The sequence below is a fragment of the Orycteropus afer genome, unplaced genomic scaffold (genome assembly GCF_000298275.1).
Source record: "Orycteropus afer afer isolate SDZICR_OR568_19922 unplaced genomic scaffold, OryAfe1.0 scaffold00196, whole genome shotgun sequence".
NCBI lineage: Eukaryota > Metazoa > Chordata > Mammalia > Tubulidentata > Orycteropodidae > Orycteropus > Orycteropus afer.
Genome location: NW_006921783.1, coordinates 5,606,915 through 5,626,396, shown reverse-complemented (window position 1 = coordinate 5,626,396; position 19,482 = coordinate 5,606,915). Strand labels below are relative to the sequence as shown.

Here is a 19,482-nt window from a genome sequence, read left to right as displayed (position 1 = left end):
TATGAAGAAACATTGTTTAAGCTTTTGTAGCCTTATTGCTAGTGAATAGGGGTGGTCCCTTATGCCTTTTAAGAATTATGCCTTTTCAGATTAGTTCTCAGATTTCCATTACTTCTACTTTGTACCAGTACCGGTCCAAGAAGGCTTTTTTTTTTTTTTAATTAAGGCAATAATTTTGAATATTCATTATGTATCTTCTGTAGAACTTTAAATACTTCAAGTTTTTAGTTTATCGATCCAAGAGAGAAGTGATAAGCATATTTTCAGATGAGAACTTTTTTTTTTAAAGACCGTGCTTTGTGACATTAAAACCCATTGCCATTGTGTCGATGCAGACTCATGGTGATCCTGCATGTTACAGAGCGTAACTGCTCCATAGGGTTTTCTTGGCTGTGATCTTTAAAGTCCCTGGGTGGCACAAATGGTTTTCACTCAACTACTGACTTAAAGGTTGGCAGTTCGAACCCACCCATCAGTGCCATGGAAAAAAGACCTGTCAATCTACTTCTGTAAAGTATAGCCAAAATAGAAAGTCAGCACACTATGACCAAGGCAGAGGAAGTCCTTGGGAGGTGCATAAGAGTTAAAGGCAACAAATGTTAATACTATTACACACATAATGCTACAATAACAATAATAACAAGCAATAATCTGTAAGTGGATAAATAGGTAAACATGCAAGCTGGGTAAGTGTAGGAAGGCAAAAGGAACTACACCCATGAGTGTATGTCGCTTTGGCAGAGGATATTTCTACATATGTGTTTGTGTATGTGCTACAAATATATCCAGGTATGCGGTAGAGCATAGAGAGGACAAAATTATGAAAACTTCTTAGCCATAACCAGCACCTTAAGGGAAAAGTCACTGAGTTAGGGGGCTTAAGACCACAGTCCTGGGGGACATCTAGGTCAACTGGCATAACATAGTCTGTAAAGACAATGGTTCTATATCCTAGTTGGTGAGTAGCGACTGCGGTCTCTTAGAAGCTTGCAAACGGCCATGAAAGATGCAGCTATTGGTCTCTCCCCATCCTGAGCAATGAAGAGTGAAGAATAGCAAAGACTCAAAGAAACAGTCCAAAGAACTAATAACAATGTGAACCACAGCCTCCAGTATCCTGAGACCCTAGATGGTGAACTAGATGGTACCCAGCTACCACTGCTGACTTCTCACATGGTGATCACATAGAAGGTTCTGGACAGAGTGGGGAGAAAATGTAGAACAAAATTCAAAATCATAAAAATGGTGAGACTTACTGGTCTGATAGAGACTGGTGGAACCCCCCAAACTATGGCCCTTAGATACCCTTCAAACCCGGAACCTTTCAGCCAAATAAGCAACAGGCCTATAATGTGAACAAACAGCCACGAGGAACGTGCTTCTCAGAACAATCAACCATACAAGACCAAAAGGGCAGACTTGGTCCAAAAACAGAGCTCAGAAGGTAGGAAGGGGCAGTAAAGAAGGACGAACAGAAACGCGGAACCAAGGGATGAAGTGGGAAGAGTGCTGTTACACTGAAGAAATGACAACCACAGTTACGAATCAAAATGTATATAAATTGTTGAATGGGGAATTTATTTTCTCTGTAAACTTTCACCCAAATCACACACATAAGAAGATTATAGCCAAGAAAACCTTATGGAGTCATTCTATGTGGAGTCACATAAATTGGAATTGACTTGATGGCAGTGAGTTTGGTTTTGGTTGTTAATCTTTATGGAAGCAGACTGCCATGTCTTTCTTTTGAGATGGTGCTGAGTGGATTCACACTGCCAGTCTGTTGGCAACCAAAAACTGCTTGTACCACTTTGACCCCTAGCCTGAATCCCATGACATTACCCCCTGCCATTGAGTTGATTCTGACTCATAGCAAGCCTATAGGACAAGGTAGAATTCCCCTGTAGAGTTTCCAAGGCTGTAAATCTTTATAGGAGCAGATTGCCTCATCATTCTCCCATGGAGTGGCTGGTAGATTTGAACTGCTGACCTTTTAGTTAGCAACCTTAACTGTAATATTGTTAGTGAGCCTCATGTCACATGTAGTAGAGCAGGTTTATTATATAAATTAATCTCACATTTAACAATATAAAAGAACATAGTGATGTTTATATCCTTTAGTGCCAACGATCTTTTAAACATAGTCCTCAGTCAAGATTAACTTTCACAAATTGGTTGTTAAATTGTTTGCTTTAGGACTTTATGGTCTCCCAGTTTTTATGTTTTTCACAAGAAAATAACACCTTGGTAACGTGTTTTAATGTTCTTGTTATCGTTTGTAATTTTCATTCCTTATATTATAACTTTACTGAAATGTGATTTATGCAAAATATAAATGTGAAAAACTACAAGTTTGTTCCTTTCTGTCATAATGAAATTTGAACAGTATTGTTTCTCCAAAATGTAACGTATTTTGCAGTATATGAGTAAGTTTCCTTACATCGTTTTTTGAGAGAATGTCATCCAGATAAATAGATCATTTGGGTTTCAGAAGTAATCACCACTTTGATAATTATTACTGGTTTCAGGGAAAAAAAAAAAAAAAAAGCTAGTTCTAACTAATCAAAGAAGGGAGGAAAGTTTTAAGTTTCATGGGAGTTTTTTTTTTGTTTGACTTTGAGGTGAATGCAAAATAGCTATGAAATCTCATTTTAAAAAGACATAAAATTGTGTATAAGTAGACATCAGAGTGTTTTTGCATGCATTATATAATTTCGTTTGATTGTGGTTACTTGTGTTATTTCTTGTTCACCTCTGGTATTCGTATTTCAGTATATTCTTTTGGAATTGTACTATATCTGGATTTCTTTTTCCCTGTTGGTTTTCATTCCTGTGTGTTTCATTGCCATTTTCCATTTTGCAGATTGTCCCACATCATCTCATTCTTCTATAACTGTCTCCCAATCACCTGCCTTTCTTGATGAAGAAGAATTCAGTGACTTTATGCAGGGGCCTGTTGAAGTTCCCAAATGTGGGCCTTCTTCCACTTCCCAGCCTTTTCAGTCTTTCCACCCCACAGCCCCAGTTGGCCAGTTGCATACACAGAAGGCTGGGGCACAGCCTCTCCCTCCAGGTCAGATTCCAGTGTCTCTTGCCTTACTGGTATCCCTGGGCAAATTCCTTATTTCTCTACTGCTTCAGCCTCACACACTGTACAGAAAGCAGGTGACTCCTAGTATTTATTAATGAAAATATTCTTACAATAATCTAGGTAAATTTACTTCTATTATATAAGCAGAATAACATAGTGATGTTGGTAAGAAACCTGTACATGAATTACATGAGTGGTTTTGAAATCCACCAAAATAAGAATCTAGATTTTTCAATTCTGGAGGCTTCATATTCCAGAAGAGTGATTTAAAACCTTTGCTCCTAATTTAGGAGCTTTCTAAACCACCTTTAAAAACAAACCAATTTCTTAAGGAGTTTAAGGAGTTACTCTTTTGTTTGGGAAAATCACTAATACCATTTTCTGAAGAGTAAGAGCCAGGGAAAACTACTGTACAAAGTGTGTTCTCTGGTTAAGTGACAGAGCACTTGGGATCAGAAGTCAGTTTGTCCTTGGACAAGTCTGTAAAACATTTTTACACCTTAGTTTTAGCATCTGTGCAATCGTGGGAACAGAAAGGTCTGCAGTTCTAAGCCACCAGCTGCTTCGCAGTATAAAGATGAAGCAGTCTGCTTCCGTGAAGATTACAGCGTTGAAGACCCTATGGGCAGATCTGCTCTGTCTTCTAGGGTTGCCATGAATTGGAATCAGCTTGATGGCAGTAGGGTTATTTATTTATTTAAATACACTCTGTCTTGAAGTGATGGCTAGTGATGGGGGAGCTCCTAGGGGACGCGCACCTCATCCAGACTCTCTCATTTGAGAGATATGGAAACAGACCTAGTTGGTGCCCCTTCCACAACGCTGACACCATTCTCCCAGCCCTCTCACAGGATTCTTGAGAAACAAAGTGGGTATTGTGTGTGTAAGTTCTCTCAAATTTCTAAAACCTCTCAAGTTCTATGCAAATGTCTAATGATTGAATTATATTCAGGTTTGTAATGTGGCAGGTTTGCTCTGGAGGATATGGGGGTGGAACAGGTGATGGACGAGATCAGGAATATGCTGTTACCTACAAATAATCCTTCATGCTGTTTGTTTAGGCCCTTCCTTGGAGAAGAAGTTCCTAGTATCTTGTGACATAAGTGCACCTGGGCAGGAACAAATTAAATTAAATGCTTCTGAAGTTGGGCACCACCAAGCCCTAGGCCCAGTTTCCAGTAAGAGCCATCCCAGTTTAACGGCCAGTAATGGGGGTGCTATAGATGGACGTGTAAGTGGTGCCACCACAGCAGAGGCAGAAAAGACTTCAGACCAAACCCTGTCAATTGGAGAGAGTGGTGAGCTCATGAAACATTCAGCGAAACAACTCATTTAACCAAGTATCGCTTAAATGCTAACATCTTAAGCATTAATCTTAAAATGAATGCTGCTTGATGATTTTGCTGGGTGAAATCTTGCTTAAAATAAATTTGATGCATCCCTTTCTCTAATTAACCACTAAGATTTTGCTCTAAATTCTTTCAACACACTATTTTGCCTTTTTGAAAAATGATTTTAATAACCAGATTTCTTAATCACAATCATTCCTGTTTTAAAATTCCTCTTCCTCTTATTTTATGAAAACTCTTTTTTTCCCCTTTACAATTCCCATGCTTCCATAAAGATTGAGGGGTTAAATTACAGCTGGAAAAGTCACCAATGAGAATCATATACCCTGCCACACTGCTGCCTTAAAGAATCAGATAATATCAGTTCAGTTCACAGAAAGGAATTAAAATGTGTCCAGCCCAGAAGGCAAACTTATAGAGGATATTTTATTGGACAAGAAATTATTACATTGCACTAAGAAGCAAAGCAAAACAAAAGCCCTATACATCTAAGGTAGCAGTTGTTATATTCAAATTAAAAATCAGACTTTGCAGTATTAAAAGAAGCAGTATTGAAAGCTATAAAGTAAGCTTGGGGCAGTTACATTTTTTATAAATATATATTTTTAAAACACTGCCTATCATGTTTTTTCCTTTAATTTATAATACACATGAGATGGTCCAAGCCACCTATGATTCAGAATATTGATTTGGTACATTTGAGTTTTTCTTTATTCATAAGGGCATAGTTAATGTACAGTTGTTTAGAAACCAAATCTTTTAGTTGTTTTGGTGACTTTTTTTTTTTAAGTGTCTCCAGCCAGTGCTGTTCAATACAGTAAGCCGTGACTCCATGTGATTTTGCGCCTTCCACATGGGCCATGATATGCATTAGATAATGTTCATAATGTGCCTTATCTTGTAGGTGTGGGAGTGTTTCCTTCACAGGACACTGTTCAGCCCAGAATGCCTCCTTGGATTTACAATGAGAGTCTGGTTCCAGGTAAGAGTTTCCTTGCTCAGGATCCCTATTTGAATCATTTTGTTTTAGATGTTGTAGATTTTTACTGTTGTGGTTAAAGAAATATACAGAAGGAATTGTAAATTTTCTCTTTTATTTTTTTTTGAAGGAGTACAGAAACTTAAAGCTGCCTCCTATAGGGAATAACTAAAAATACAAGAGAAGTGTTTTACTTTAATGTTTTATTGACCATCATGTACTTTCATTTCTAAAAGCATCCTTGGATTTCTCATGCTTTAAAAGTCATTCTCAAATATTTATTTCATAGATTACCAAATAGTATTAACACGTGTAATTAATTGCACTAATTAAACTGATTTGCTTAATAAACACTAGTTTTCTGAACTGTTAATATGATTCAAATAAAACCAACTGCTATTGAGTTGATTCTGATTCATAATGACCCCTGGTGGGTTTCCAAGGCTGTAAATCTTTTCAGAAGTAAATTGCCCTATCTTCCTCCCAACGAGCAGCTGGTGGGTTTGAACTGCTGACCTTCCGGTTAGCAGCAAATACCTGTGCCACCAGAACTCCTTGTTAATGATTGTTGTTGTCGTTATGTGCCATGGAGTCGGACCCGACTCATAGCGACCCCTCCTTGGGTTTCCAAGGCAGTATCACTACGGAAGTAGATTGCCCAACCTTCCTTCTGAGGAATGGCTGGTGGGTTTGAACCGCCAGCCTTCTGGTTACCAGTCAAGTACCTTAGGCAATACGCTACCAAAGCTCCCTGTTAATGATGAGTTTATATGTTTTTAAATACTTTTTGACTTCTTTGTCAAAATATATATGAAGTTAAAGACCAGATGGCATCTTTTTCTACATTGGAAAGTGATGTTTACTTTTTTCTATATGTATAATATTTTGTCTGAGCCAAAAAAAAATCACTGAGGTCCACATTTGATGATATTATTCTCTTGAATATAAGGAAATAGTCTATTTAAGTTTAGATTGATTTGCATAGACAAATGACTATTAGTATATACATATTGTAACAGTATATACATATACATATTGTAACTTGTTTAATTTTACGTCAACCTCTTGAAAAATAAGAGAACTTCAGTTTTCTATGTTGATCATAGACTAAAGTTCTTTCTTTTCCATGGTTGATTAAATAAAACTCATGTGAGGTTCCTATCGGTGAATTTCTGTGGAAGAAACCAGCACCGTCTAGTTTATATCATAATCACATGTGGACACATATGGGACTTCAATTAAAGATAAATGTAATGTTTTTTGTTCCAGTTGCACATTAGACAGTTTATATCTTTTCCTCTTCTTATCTGTCCTTAAGCCAAATCAACAACAGCAACAACAGAAATCTAGATTTTGGTGTACTGTGGAGTTCTATTCATTTTCTGCTGATTTATGTTTCTTTCTCTATCCTCCTTCCAAACATACACGTGTGCATAGTTTTTTAGCCAAAATATTTCTTTTAATGGCCAGCCTCTTAATTTGTACTCCCCATTTATAGTCCTAGATGTAAAATTTTTGTTTTGAAATTTTTCCCTGTCTGCCGCAACCCTACCCACTTTCCTCCCCGGCAGCTCCTCTAACTAAGGTTGTCAGATTTAGCAAATACATAAACAAGATGCCTAGTTACATTTGAATTTAAAGTGAACAACAAATAGTTGAGTTATATAAGTATGTCCTGTGCAGCATGGGTGTCCTGTACTTCATATGGCCCTACTTCTAACAGCCTTTCTACTTTATTCTTTGGAAACCCCAGTTGATTATGCAAAGCTCCCCAGTTGTCTCTCCTTTTTTTCAAACCCTCTTTCTGCTTCCTAACCTTAATGGAAACCAGATTTTCCCTGAAGGTTCTACTTCCATAGCACCTTCCCCAGTCACGTTTTCTCTCTTAGCCTCTGATTTATTGGGTGGGGAGAAAGGTGGTCTTGATATAATTCTTGTTTCTTAATCTTTAAGACCAAGTTCTATTCTCTCTTCTGAGCTGTAAACCCTGTCTTCTGGATTACTTCCATTTGGATATCTTTACAACAATTCAAACCTTGTGGTGGCTTTGGATTAGAAATGTCTATTAAAGCAGTTTGACTGAAGATTATTTTTGTATCACAATAGCAATGATAAAGAAAAAGAAAGTCACTTGGAATGCATTTACATTTGTAATATGGTCCTTCTTTTAATAGATGCCTATAAGAAAATTTTAGAAACCACAATGACTCCAACTGGAATAGATACCGCTAAACTTTACCCCATTCTGATGTCATCTGGACTTCCCAGGGAAACTCTTGGACAGATATGGGCCTTAGCTAATCGAACTACACCTGGCAAGCTTACTAAAGAAGAGCTTTATACCGTTCTGGCCATGATAGCAATAACACAGGTAGTCGCTGAAATAGCTTTTCAATATAAATTGAAGGAATATGAATCCTTTTTTGACTATAACACTGTAGAAATCTCTACATTGAAATTTAGATCATTTTCAGGATACAGTACTATAAAAATTCAGTTTATATGATGTACATACTAGCACACTGTTCTTTTGTTTAAAGAAGGTTTAGTATATATATAACATTCTCTGGACTAACTGTATCCCTTCTGAACTTGAGAGCTATTCAGTAATGAGTAAAATTACTTTCTCCTTTGTTTAAAATTCCTTAGATATAGATAAGTATTCTCAGTCTGCTAACAGTTTTTCTTACGTTATAAAATTATACCGAATGATTTGATTATGGTGAATTAGCCAAAATTATCAGAGAGGAAAATGTCAGAAATGTCAAATATGTATTGACACTTGCTTTGCTAAGTAATAATGTTTTGCATTAAATTTGTTAACTTTTGTGGGGGCAGGCAGTTAATAAATTCCTATGTTTTGAGAGAGCCAGATACTAGAACTACAGGTTTTTTATTTAGGTCTCTTGCCAGGTTTAGGTTGTACATGGTTTACAATCTCCCAAAATGTTTCCATTTTCCTCCTGGTCTGTGTAGAGGGGTGTCCCTGCCATGAGTCCTGACGCTCTAAACCAGTTCCCAGCAGCTCCTATTCCGACGTTAAGTGGCTTTCCTATGACTCTTCCCACCCCGGTGAGTCAGCCAGCTGTGATGCCCTCAGGCCCTGCGGGCTCCATGCCCCTCAGTCTGGGACAGCCAGTCATGGGCATTAACCTTGTTGGACCAGTGGGTGGCGCTGCAGCCCAGGCTTCCAGTGGCTTCTTGCCGACTTACCCTGCAAATCAGGTAAATGGAGAAATTGTGCATATTCTGAATAATCCCTTGTAGTGAATCTGGCCAACTTTTTTTCCACGGATGCGTACAGAATATTGCTGGATTGTGATGTACACTTAAGGTGAAAAATAAACAGTATTCCAACATTTTTTATTATTTAAAAAGCATAAAGATATTTCTTAAGCCTTGAACTATTTGAATTTTAGCTAAAGATTTATAGTTCTTTAGGTATATACATTTTAACTTCAAACCTAACAAATCGTTTTGACAAATTTTTTGTGTTTTGAGGAAACTGCTGAACTTCAAGTTAAAGTACCTTAGTTTATTTTTCACTTTGCAGATTAGCAAAAATTAAAAAAAAAAAAAAAAAAAAAACCTTATATTTAGTGTCAGTGAAAATGTAGGGGGAAAATGACTAAGATACTGTAGATTATTTGTGCAAACTTTATGGAAGGAGGGTTTGGCAGTAACTATCAAAATTTTAAATGCTTGTAAAGAGACCTAAGCAGTCACACTGTTAGAAGTCTGTTAGTAACTCAAATTAGCAAAGAGATAGAAAGATACCTGTTGTAGTATCGTTTGTGAGAATAAAACATTAGAAACAGCTAAATGTCTTTAGAAGGAAGTTTAGATAAATTTTGGTTCATCCATACAGTGGTAAACTATTTGGTCATTAAAATAAATGAGATAGATCTATATGCACTGCATGGGAAAATGTCCATGTTACATGACTACATTGTTTTAAAGTATGGACTAATATACTATAAAACAAATGAACTATTAGTAATACTTAGTGTTGTTGTAAGTCAGAATCAAGTAGATGGGTTTGGTTTGGTTTGTTTTGAATCTCTGGTCTGTCCAACTAAAACCAAACCCATTGCCATCGAGTCAATTCGAACTCATAGTGACCCTGTGACAGAGTAGAACCACCCACAAGGGGTTTCCAAGGCTGTAGATCTTTATGAAAGCAGATTGCCTCCTTGTGCAAGCACCAGTGATACAAAATACCTGCAGTCCTTACAGAAACAATAGAAGACAGACACAGAGTAATCCCTCACAGACATCCCGACACTATGGGAGAGAGATCCAATAGATCTGCTACCTCAGGACCATAGTACTGGGGGACACCAGGCTCAATTGGCACAACAAAATACATAAAAGCATTGCTCCACATCCTACGTTGGTGAGTAGCGACTGGGGTCTTAAAAGCTTTCAAGCAGCCATCTAAGATGCAGCTAATGGTCTCCTAGCATCAGAAGTGAAGAAGAATGTGCAAAAAAAAAAAAAAAAGGCATTTAGAAGCAGTCAGCCCTAGGACACGATGGCCCTCGAGACCAGAAGAACTAGATGGTGCCCAGCTACCAATGCCAACCACTCAGGAAAGGATCAAATCTGGAGATCCTGGATAGAGTGGGAGGGACAACATGGAACAAAATCCAAAAACTCAATAATGACCAGAATTACTGGTCAGATGAAGTCTGGTGAAACTCCCAATACTATGGCCCTGAAATACATCTGGTGCCTGGAACAAAACTCACCCCCAGGGTGGGCTCTTAGCCCAATAGTTAACAAGATGTACACGCAGACCACTCAACCCAGGATGCCGCACCCACACACTCAATGGTAATACATCCCTTAGTGCAATAGACCATGGGACACCAGAGGACAACATTCAAACTGAGGAAATGCAGCATCATTATGAGAGGCACGGGGGGAGGGTTGCAGCATAGAGAGGGGAGGAGACTGGGTTAGGGTTGGGCATGACGAATGGGGAATGAAACTAAATGTACACGTGATGTTGAATGTAAAACAAGCTCTTAAAATAAAAATAAAAAAAAAAAAATCAGATTGTTTCATATTTCTCCCATGGAGCGCCTGGTGGATTTAAACCCCTAACCGTGAGGTTAATCGCTGAATGCTTTAACCATTGTACTGCCACACCTCCCCTGGTCTGTCCAGTAACCCAATCGATGCAATTTGGCTATTTAAAAAATTGTACAGATTCATTCTTTTAACGATTGTTTTACTGTGTGTCCTGGAATGTGTCTAAAAATACAAAAGAAGATTCTTTTCTTAAGTACTTAAGTTGATGGTATGTCTGAAGGGTATTCTTCTGAAATTAGGTAATTGACCCTAACTTGAGGAATTTAAAGTGCAGTCTCTGAGGTGGACAGTTGGAGATGTGTTGTTAACTGTCTTATCACTTTGATGCTTTTCTCCTTACAAATGTCCCCTGTAAAATTCAGGTGGTAAAACCAGAAGACGACGACTTCCAGGATTTTCAAGATGCTTCTAAGTCAGGATCTCTTGATGACTCCTTCAGTGATTTCCAAGAAGTGCCTCCTGCTTCTTCAAAAACAAGTAATTCCCAGCATGGAAACAGGTAGAAAGGAGTTGAATATATTTAACAACGTATTCAATAATTTTTAAAATGTGAAAAGACTAAGTATGAGTAAGAAAATTGAAACTACTTACTCTAATATTTTCGCTAATTAGCCTGTTTTCATTCATACTTTTCCTTCTCTAACTTCTCTCCCCTTTGTCTGCCTGAAACTTTAGCTCCTACCATTTCATCTCTGTACACACCTGCTTGCCAACATTTTTTCTTGCCATTGCTACACCTGATTTATTGTAGCTGAGTGCACATGTGCAGTGATGATTTCATGTTCTTGTATTAGATCCAGATTTTCAACTGTTGAAAAACTTTTATGTAGAAGCACACAATTTGATATTTTGGTAGTATAATGCAGTGTTGCTTTTCCACAGAAGTCATAATTCAATCATCTAAATACAATTATATATTCATATCTCTCTTATATTTGGGAGCAATGGCTTTTAGGCCTTCTGATTTCTGTCTGAATAGACAGCTGCATAAACATCTCTAATGTTTCACGTTACTGGCTTAACCTTTAGGTCCAGTAACTGATGCAGTATCTTGTCAGTACTTCTCCATGTTGTTGTTTAGAAAAGTATGTAGATATTTCTTCCACAGGGTAGAAGACACTGAACTTTGAGTAAGCAATATCAATTTCTTTGGTTTTATATTTGGAAATATGTATCTGGCAGGGTATATATTCCATTTCTTCTATGATGCTGTTTGTGCAAGTTCATTCATCTCTTGAATTTGCTTTAATGAGTTGATCATCTTTTAATTAATACCTTCTGCTTGTATGCTATATCAAGAATTCAAGGTAGGCATTATAGAGAATTAAAAATTAGAGAAAGACATTATTCTCCTAGTTTTAAGAATACATTAAACACATGTAAGGGACATATAGAAGAATCAAGAGTCCTGATGGCACAATAGGTAAGCGGTTGGCCGCTAACTGAAAGGGTGGTGATTCGAACTCACCAGCTGCTCCAAGGGAAAAATGTATGGCCATCTATTTCTGTAAAGATTTACAGCTTTGGAAACCCTATGGGGCAGTTCTACTCTGTCCTGTAGGGCCACTATGAATCAGAATCCACTTGACAGCAGTGGGATAGAAGAAACATACTGATGGATATGACTGTAAAGAAATGAGATTTCCAATACTTCCACACCAGGCTAACCTTACAGAAACATGTTTCTATCCCAGATCTCTTTTCTTTGAACAAAATCTGTCCATTCTGGTGCTAAACTTGGCATCTCTATCTGCATGACCCAGAGCATCTCAGATTCATTGTATCAAATTAAACTCATTGTTTTACTACTCAAAGCTAAATAAAAATTTGTTAAGTCATTGTACTTTGTCCTGGTAAATGGTGTACTGTATCCAGTCATCAAATCAGAAACATGAAATTTATCTTTGGCTCCCTCTTCTGTCTTTTGTGAGTGTCACCACTATGAGCCCTGCTTGCCGTGGGAAAGTCTTGCATGACCTTGCTCCTGTGTACTTTGTTGACTCTTTCCACTTTTCCCACAGCTTGTATTGCATTCATGCCATGGTCCACACTGACCATGTTTTTCAAGCTTTTGGCTCTTGTACATTGTGTTTTCTTACATCTGAAATGCACTTAACGGTTCTGTCTACAGTTAATTCTGGTTCTGTTTCAAATATCGGCTCTCGTAATCCTTTCTCCATCAACCCCACCTCCAAGATGAGTTAAGGGCCCCTCCCTCTCTACTCCCCTAAAACCAGTTGCCGTCCAGTTCATTCCAAGTTGTGGTGACCCCGTGTGTGTGTCAGAGAACTGTGTTCTGTGGGGTTTTCAATGAGTGATTTTTCGGAAGCAGGTTGCCAGGCCTTTCTTTCTGGATGTACTGAAGCCTCCAACCTGTTTGGTTTGCACATAGTACCTTATGAATATCTGTGTCTTGGTTTTGTTGTATTGTAGTTAGTGGTTTACTTGACTGTCTCCCTAACAAATAAGTTCACTTTCTGAGTTGTTACACAATAACTTTTTAGTAATTTTAACACTGCTGATTCTGGTGTTGGCTTTGAAGAAGCTAATGACAAATGGTTATTTTTGGAAACATGAAACTTGCTTTGGTGTCTGCAGATACTCACCCTCACTAGGCTATAAGTATCCGAAGACATTCTGTTGTAAGTATATACATGCAGCTTAGCTTGGGATATGTGATTAGTAAAAGTTTGTTGGATGAATATATTATAGTATGTGGGCTATAAACTGAATTTATCAAATCAATGATTCATTTCTCGGGGGAAAAAAAAATCTCTCAGTAGTTGAAATTGCAGGGGTCCTTTTACAGTTCTGACTTCACTACTTCCATACTTTTCTTTGAATGAAAATATTTTGCTGGTGACTTAGTGTCCATACTTCTTGTCATTTATACATTCTGCAAATGTTTATTTAACATCTGCTATGAGTTTTATGTGCCACACAAGAGACTGTGGTGATGCAGTGGTTAAAGCATTCAGCTGCTAACCACAAGTTCTGGGGTTCAAACCCACCTACTTGCTCCACAGGAGAAAGATGAGGCAATGTACTTCTGTAAAGATTTACAGCCTTGGAAACCCTGTGCGGGCAGGTCTACTCTGTCCTGTAGGTTCGCTGTAAGTCGGAATCTATGGCAGTGGTTTATGTGCCAGACATTGGGAAAGGCAGTAGACGTGCAGAAGCAAAAAACCCAGTTCCTGCCCTAAAGAAGCTTAGGTTTCTCTGGATATTTATATTGGCTGATACAGCTCTCAGGATCGGTCCTAAAATGTATGTATGATGAGTTCCCTAATTTATGATAATCCGTATTCCACATTGTGAATTTATTTTAAAGGAGATTTGTTAAATCACGATGTGAATAGCTAAGGCAAGATGAGATCACTTTCGATGGTGTTTTTAAGCAGAAAATGGGTATTTCTCATCAGAGATGCTGAAAAGGCACATTTTGCAAAATATAAGGTATTAGAAGTCGGCTAGAGTTTAGGCTGTGAGAAAATGATGTTAATTAAGGGTGGCTTCAGTTGTTGGATGCCTTATGATTCGTGACTTAATCTGTAAAGCATGTTAGAAATTAGAAGTGGCATAATGAAAGTGATTCTCCTGTGTGGTAATTCTGTATGAGATGATGAGAGATTCTCTGGGTTTAGAGTTCTAGACACTGAGAAGTGTATGTTGCACTGGATGTTAAAGTCAAAGGAGAGAGAGCAAGTGAGACTACATCCTACAGGCTTGTGAAGGAGGGTCTGGCAGATAGCAGTGTCATTCATTTATTCATTCAGGAAACACTTCTTGAGTTCCAGGCACTGAGGAGCCTACGATGATAAATAAAATCAACAGGAGGCATTGATGATAGAAGAGTTTGAGAATGGTTACAGTATAGGGGTTAATGTGTAGGAGTTTTGAGTCAGTTAGTTTATCTCGCCAAGCGCTAAATATTCCTTTTTAAATATGTGTATATTTAGCAGGATGGACAACTAAGTAAAAAAATCTACCACAGCCACATGGAGTGATTATAAAACATAAATGATTTTACTGGTATATTTTCTGTCTAAAGTCTTAACCTTTCAATAGAATGTACACTCTTAAATTTTAAAATAATAGCTCTGGAGTACCTTACTTTATTATTAAAGAGTAGAAATAACTGTTTCTATGTTTTAACAGAAGATAGCTGGCATAAACACGTTCATGGTGATTACAGTGGTTTCTTTAATAATAACTTCAGAGAAAGAACCAGAATGAATTATTCATTGGCAGTATGGTCTTGAGTCATAACTTTCTTTGAATGGAATTTTATTTTGTTGACTTCTGTCAGCAGTACTTCATTGCCCTGAAGTTGCTTGATTTTTTCCCCAATTCTGTAATATTATTTTTAAATCAACAATACTCAATTAATATCAGATTTAGAAAGATTTTTTTTTAAAAATTTTTTTATTGTGGTTTGGGTAAAAATTTACAGAGCAAATTCACTTTCCATACAGCAGTTCACATATGCTTTGTCTCATGACATTGACTACAATTTACCCCAATGCAACAGCTCCCCTCCCACTTCTTCCCTATAGTTATCTCTTCCCTGTGTCCATCCCTCCATGCACTCCTGCCCCCTGAGCTGTCCCCTGTGCATAAACAGCCCTCCTATTTGCCCATGATTGTTCCCTCCAAGGAGTGTATCTATCTCAGGTAAATGTTCAACTCATATGCCTGTCTTTTGTTTGGCTGGAAGCCACAGGTATGGGTTCAATTCCAGACCTGAAGGGCAACTAGGGGCCATAGTCTCAGTGGTTCCATCAGGCTCCACCAGACCAGCAAACCTGGTGGTCCCTTTTTTTTTTCAAATGATTTTGAGTTTTGTTCCACATTGTTCTCCCTCTCTGTCCAAGATCTCCTACATAGATCGCCCTCCGAGTGGTTGACAGTGGTAGCTGGGTACCATCTAGTTCTTCTGGTCTCATAGTCATATAAGTTGAGGATCGCATAGTGTACCAGTTGCTTGGTCTAATTGTTTCCATGTGTCTTTGGTTTTCTTCATTCTTCTTTGCTCTGGATGAGGAGAGACCCATTGTTGCATCTAGATGTCTGCTTGCAAGCTTTTAAGATCCCAGTCGTTACTCGCCAAAGTAGGAGGTGGAACAGTGTTTCTGTGTAGTGTGTTATGCCAATTGAGCTTGATGTCCCCTGCGACTATGGTCCTGAGCCCACAGGTCCAACTACTCATTCCCTAGGGGTAGCTGGCTGTGGCCAAGAAGTGACTACAACCTTGCAGCTCTACTATACACCTGGGAATTCTTACAGAACATACCGTTAACACTTGTAGAAACATTGTCTGCCAACCCTATACGTGGTCTGGGGCACATTCCCCCTGGCATAGACATACCTAATAGACCTAACCTGTCCACCCATCTATACACGCATATATCCATGTTTGCCTTCACTGACAACCCAGTACTGTATGTGCAAAAGGGTTCATCTTTGTTGTCTGTACCTCCCATGTACCTCTCTATGTCTTCCTCTTCCTCAGTGCCATAATGTTAGTCACTCACATTTGGTACATTGCCCTTCAATACTTGTCTCTACCTATCTAACAGTGTTCCCTCTCCCCCGCCGCCGGTAACCAAGAAAGAAAATTTCCTTCCATATATAAACCTTCCTTGACTTTTTACAATAACAGACTAATATAATATTTGTCCTTCTGTGATTGACTTATTTCACTCAGCATAATGTCCTCCAAGTTCATCCACATTATGAGGTGTTTTACAGATTCTACGTTATTCTTTAGGGTTGCATAGTATTCCATTATGTATATGTACCATACTTTGGTTATCCATTCCTCAGTTGATGGACACCTTCCATCTTTTGGCTATTGTAGATAGTGCTACAATGAACATGGGTGTGCATATGTCTGTTCTTGTCATGGCTCTCACTTCTTTAGGATGTGTACCTAGTAATGGAATGGGTTAAATGGTATTTCTAATTCCAACTTTTCAAAGAATTGCCATATTGCTTTCCACAGTGGTTGTACCATTTTACAGTCCCACCAGTAGTGTATGAAAGTCCCAATCTCTCCGTATCCTCTCCAGCGTTTGTTCATTTCTGTCTTGTTGAACTTTGCTACTAGTGCTGGGGCAAGATGGGATCTCATTGTTGTTTTGGTTTACATCTCTCTAATGGCTTATGATTGTGTGCATTTCTTCATGTTTGTTGGCCACCTGAATATCCTCTTTGGTGAAATGTGTAATCCATTTTTGAATTGGATTATTTGTCTTTTTGTTGTTGAGGTGTTGGAGTTTCCTATAAATCAGATTTAAAAAGATTTTATATGACTGCAGCTAAATTTGGAAGTCTATGAGAAACAAATAGATCAGTCTTTTTCTAAGACATTAATTACCCTTATTCCTATGTGTAGCACTGTGTGTACAATGAGCTGTAGTTTAATTACTTATGGAACTTTAAGAAACCTACCTATAATGTATAGATGATTGATTACCTGTTATATTTGTCAAGATCAAGTATGTCACAGCTGTTTGGTAGTGATGTGAAATTAAATTATGCCTCCACTATAATGTTTGATGGCACTAAGTCCTAAAGCACTGTGGACCCCATCAACATGGATGTGTTAGAGCCAGGTTTTTACCTTGCTTGTAGGCCCCTGATAAGAAGATTTAAATGACTGTGGAAAGATTTTTGCTCCAGGGCAAAGAACTCAATAGAAATCCATTTATATAACTTGTATGTGTGGTATTGAATGACACAAACTAGTGGTGGTATGTAGTCATTCATATGTAAAGGTGGTTCTTCCAGGGAGCTGCCTGGGTCTGATAAGAGAATGGGGGCAGGGGGAGGAATACTTTTTAGTATATGTTTAAGCCTTCCAAGAATTACCCACACAGATCCTACTCATTACACTATTTTTCCATCCAGGCAGAAATATGTTCACAGGGAAAAGTATCTTTATCTAATTTTGAAGTGATGGTTGTTTTGCTACAAAGATAGCTTCAGGAATCGCTGATTTGATCCTTGTAAAAATGCAAATTGTATTAACTCTGCTGCTGCTTATCAGATGTGTGAACTTCTGCCAGTAAGCAATGCAATATGATCAAAAGAAGAATAATTTACATCTTGGCTTGAACGACATTTCATAAATAGATTTTATCTTAACTGTTCCACCTCTGCGCCCTGAATCTGTTTTAGAGAATCACTCACATTAAGGTTAACCTTATTTACTTTAAAATACAGTTGTTTTTTTCTCAGATTGAGTATACATATTTAGAGCAGTTTACTTTTTCAATTTTATGGACTTTAGGTTAAAATGGCAGAAGGTCATCATTCTATAATAATCTGTTTCCACCACCGTTCCAGTGTTTATTATTATGACTTAAAGAGATGGTTAGATGTTCAGCATGGATCTGATACCTCTTAAATTAAGGAAATGATTATTACCAAATTCACTGTCTTCGAGTCCGTTTGACTCATGGCAGCCCCTTCCTTGAGTTTCCGAGGTGGTATCTCTATAGAAGTAGATTGCCCAATCTTCACATGTGTGTGTGTGTGTATGTGTGTGTATGTAAGCATAGAGGAGCTCTGGTAGCATAATGCCTAAGGCACTTGACTGCTAACCAGAAGGCTGGCAGTTCAAACCCACCAGCCACTCCTCGGAAGGAAGATGGGGCAATCTACTTCTGTGGTGATACTGCCTCGGAAACCCAAGAAGGGGTTGCTATGGGTCAGGTCAGACTTGATGGCACATAACAACAACATATAAGTATATATTCTTTTTGAGGAAAAAGAACATTGCTTTAGTTATTTGTGATGTTGTCTATATAGTTTGTAAGTTTTAAAACAAAAAGCCATATGTTATTGCTATTGCTATTTGCCATTTTAGTTTGATTCTCTTATCTGATGATAAAGGAAGGATTTAATATTCTAGGCATTAAGAATTGTTTCTTTCTCCCTTTTAGTGCCCCTTCTTTGTTGATACCACTTCCTGGAACTAAAACATCGGCTTCCATGGATAAATATGCTGTCTTTAAAGGAATTGCAGCTGACAAGACCTCTGAAAATACTGTTCCATTTGGAGGTAAAAATAGTTTATAAATTCATAAACCTGTGAATGTAACATTTAATTAAATTGTATGAATCTTTGTCTTTAGTGGTAGCCCTTTATGGTAAATGTGTAAAGTGCTTATACTTCGTGTCAGACGTGCTTGGTTAACCTCCTCTCCCTTACTTCCCCGAGTTGTGCTCTCAGGGTTCCCAACCATAACTGAGCTTCTGTTTTTACATCATAGAGCCTGGTGATAAATATAGTGCTTTCAGAGAACTTGAACAGACAGCAGAGAGTAAATCTTTAGGTAAGTTTTTGATTACTTTAATGGATAAATTATTTCTGTTTTTTAACAAAAGGGTCTTTTGATGGTTCTTTCATTGACAGTCCTGAACATTATATTATTGTGTATGTGTTCACAGGAGAAAAAGATAGAAAAAAAAAAAATGAGTGTAGTAGTGATTATTATGAATGATATTCAGATTTAAAATATTTTAACTCCAAAAACCTTAATGGACCAAAGATTCATGGAAACAATTAGTACTAGCAACTGGTACACCATGCAGTTTGCAGCCTATATGACTATGAGACCAGAAGAGCTAGATGGTGCCTGGCTACCACTGTCAACCACTTAGAGGGGGATCTATATAGGAGATCCTGGATAGAGAGGGAGAACAATGTGGAACAAAACTCAAAATCATTTGGGAAAAAAAAGGGACCAGGTTTGCTGGTCTGATAGAGCCTGGTGGAACCACTAGGGCCCTTCAGGTCTGGAATTGAACTCACACCTGTGTGTTTACAAAAATGGCAAGGAGGCCACATGTTCTGACCTCCTCTAACCCTACAAGGGGAAGGCAGGATTACCAGCAGTAACCCAAGGCCTATTACTGCAAGGCCAAACATGCTGCCTCCCTCCAGCCCTTTCACCAAC

General features: G+C 38.1%; 1 protein-coding gene across 1 annotated transcript in view; it reads left to right on the top strand.

The window, feature by feature from the left end:
• The window catches only part of SYNRG (synergin gamma), a 94,503-nt gene that overhangs the window by 33,125 nt on the left and 41,896 nt on the right, over positions 1–19,482 (top strand). The window contains exons 7-14 of the mRNA XM_042781922.1: positions 2,864–3,073; positions 4,153–4,389; positions 5,345–5,422; positions 7,594–7,790; positions 8,396–8,644; positions 10,879–11,015; positions 18,466–18,584; positions 18,796–18,858. Coding sequence (XP_042637856.1) covers positions 2,864–3,073; positions 4,153–4,389; positions 5,345–5,422; positions 7,594–7,790; positions 8,396–8,644; positions 10,879–11,015; positions 18,466–18,584; positions 18,796–18,858 — 1,290 coding nt within the window. The remainder of the gene's footprint in view (positions 1–2,863; positions 3,074–4,152; positions 4,390–5,344; positions 5,423–7,593; positions 7,791–8,395; positions 8,645–10,878; positions 11,016–18,465; positions 18,585–18,795; positions 18,859–19,482) is intronic.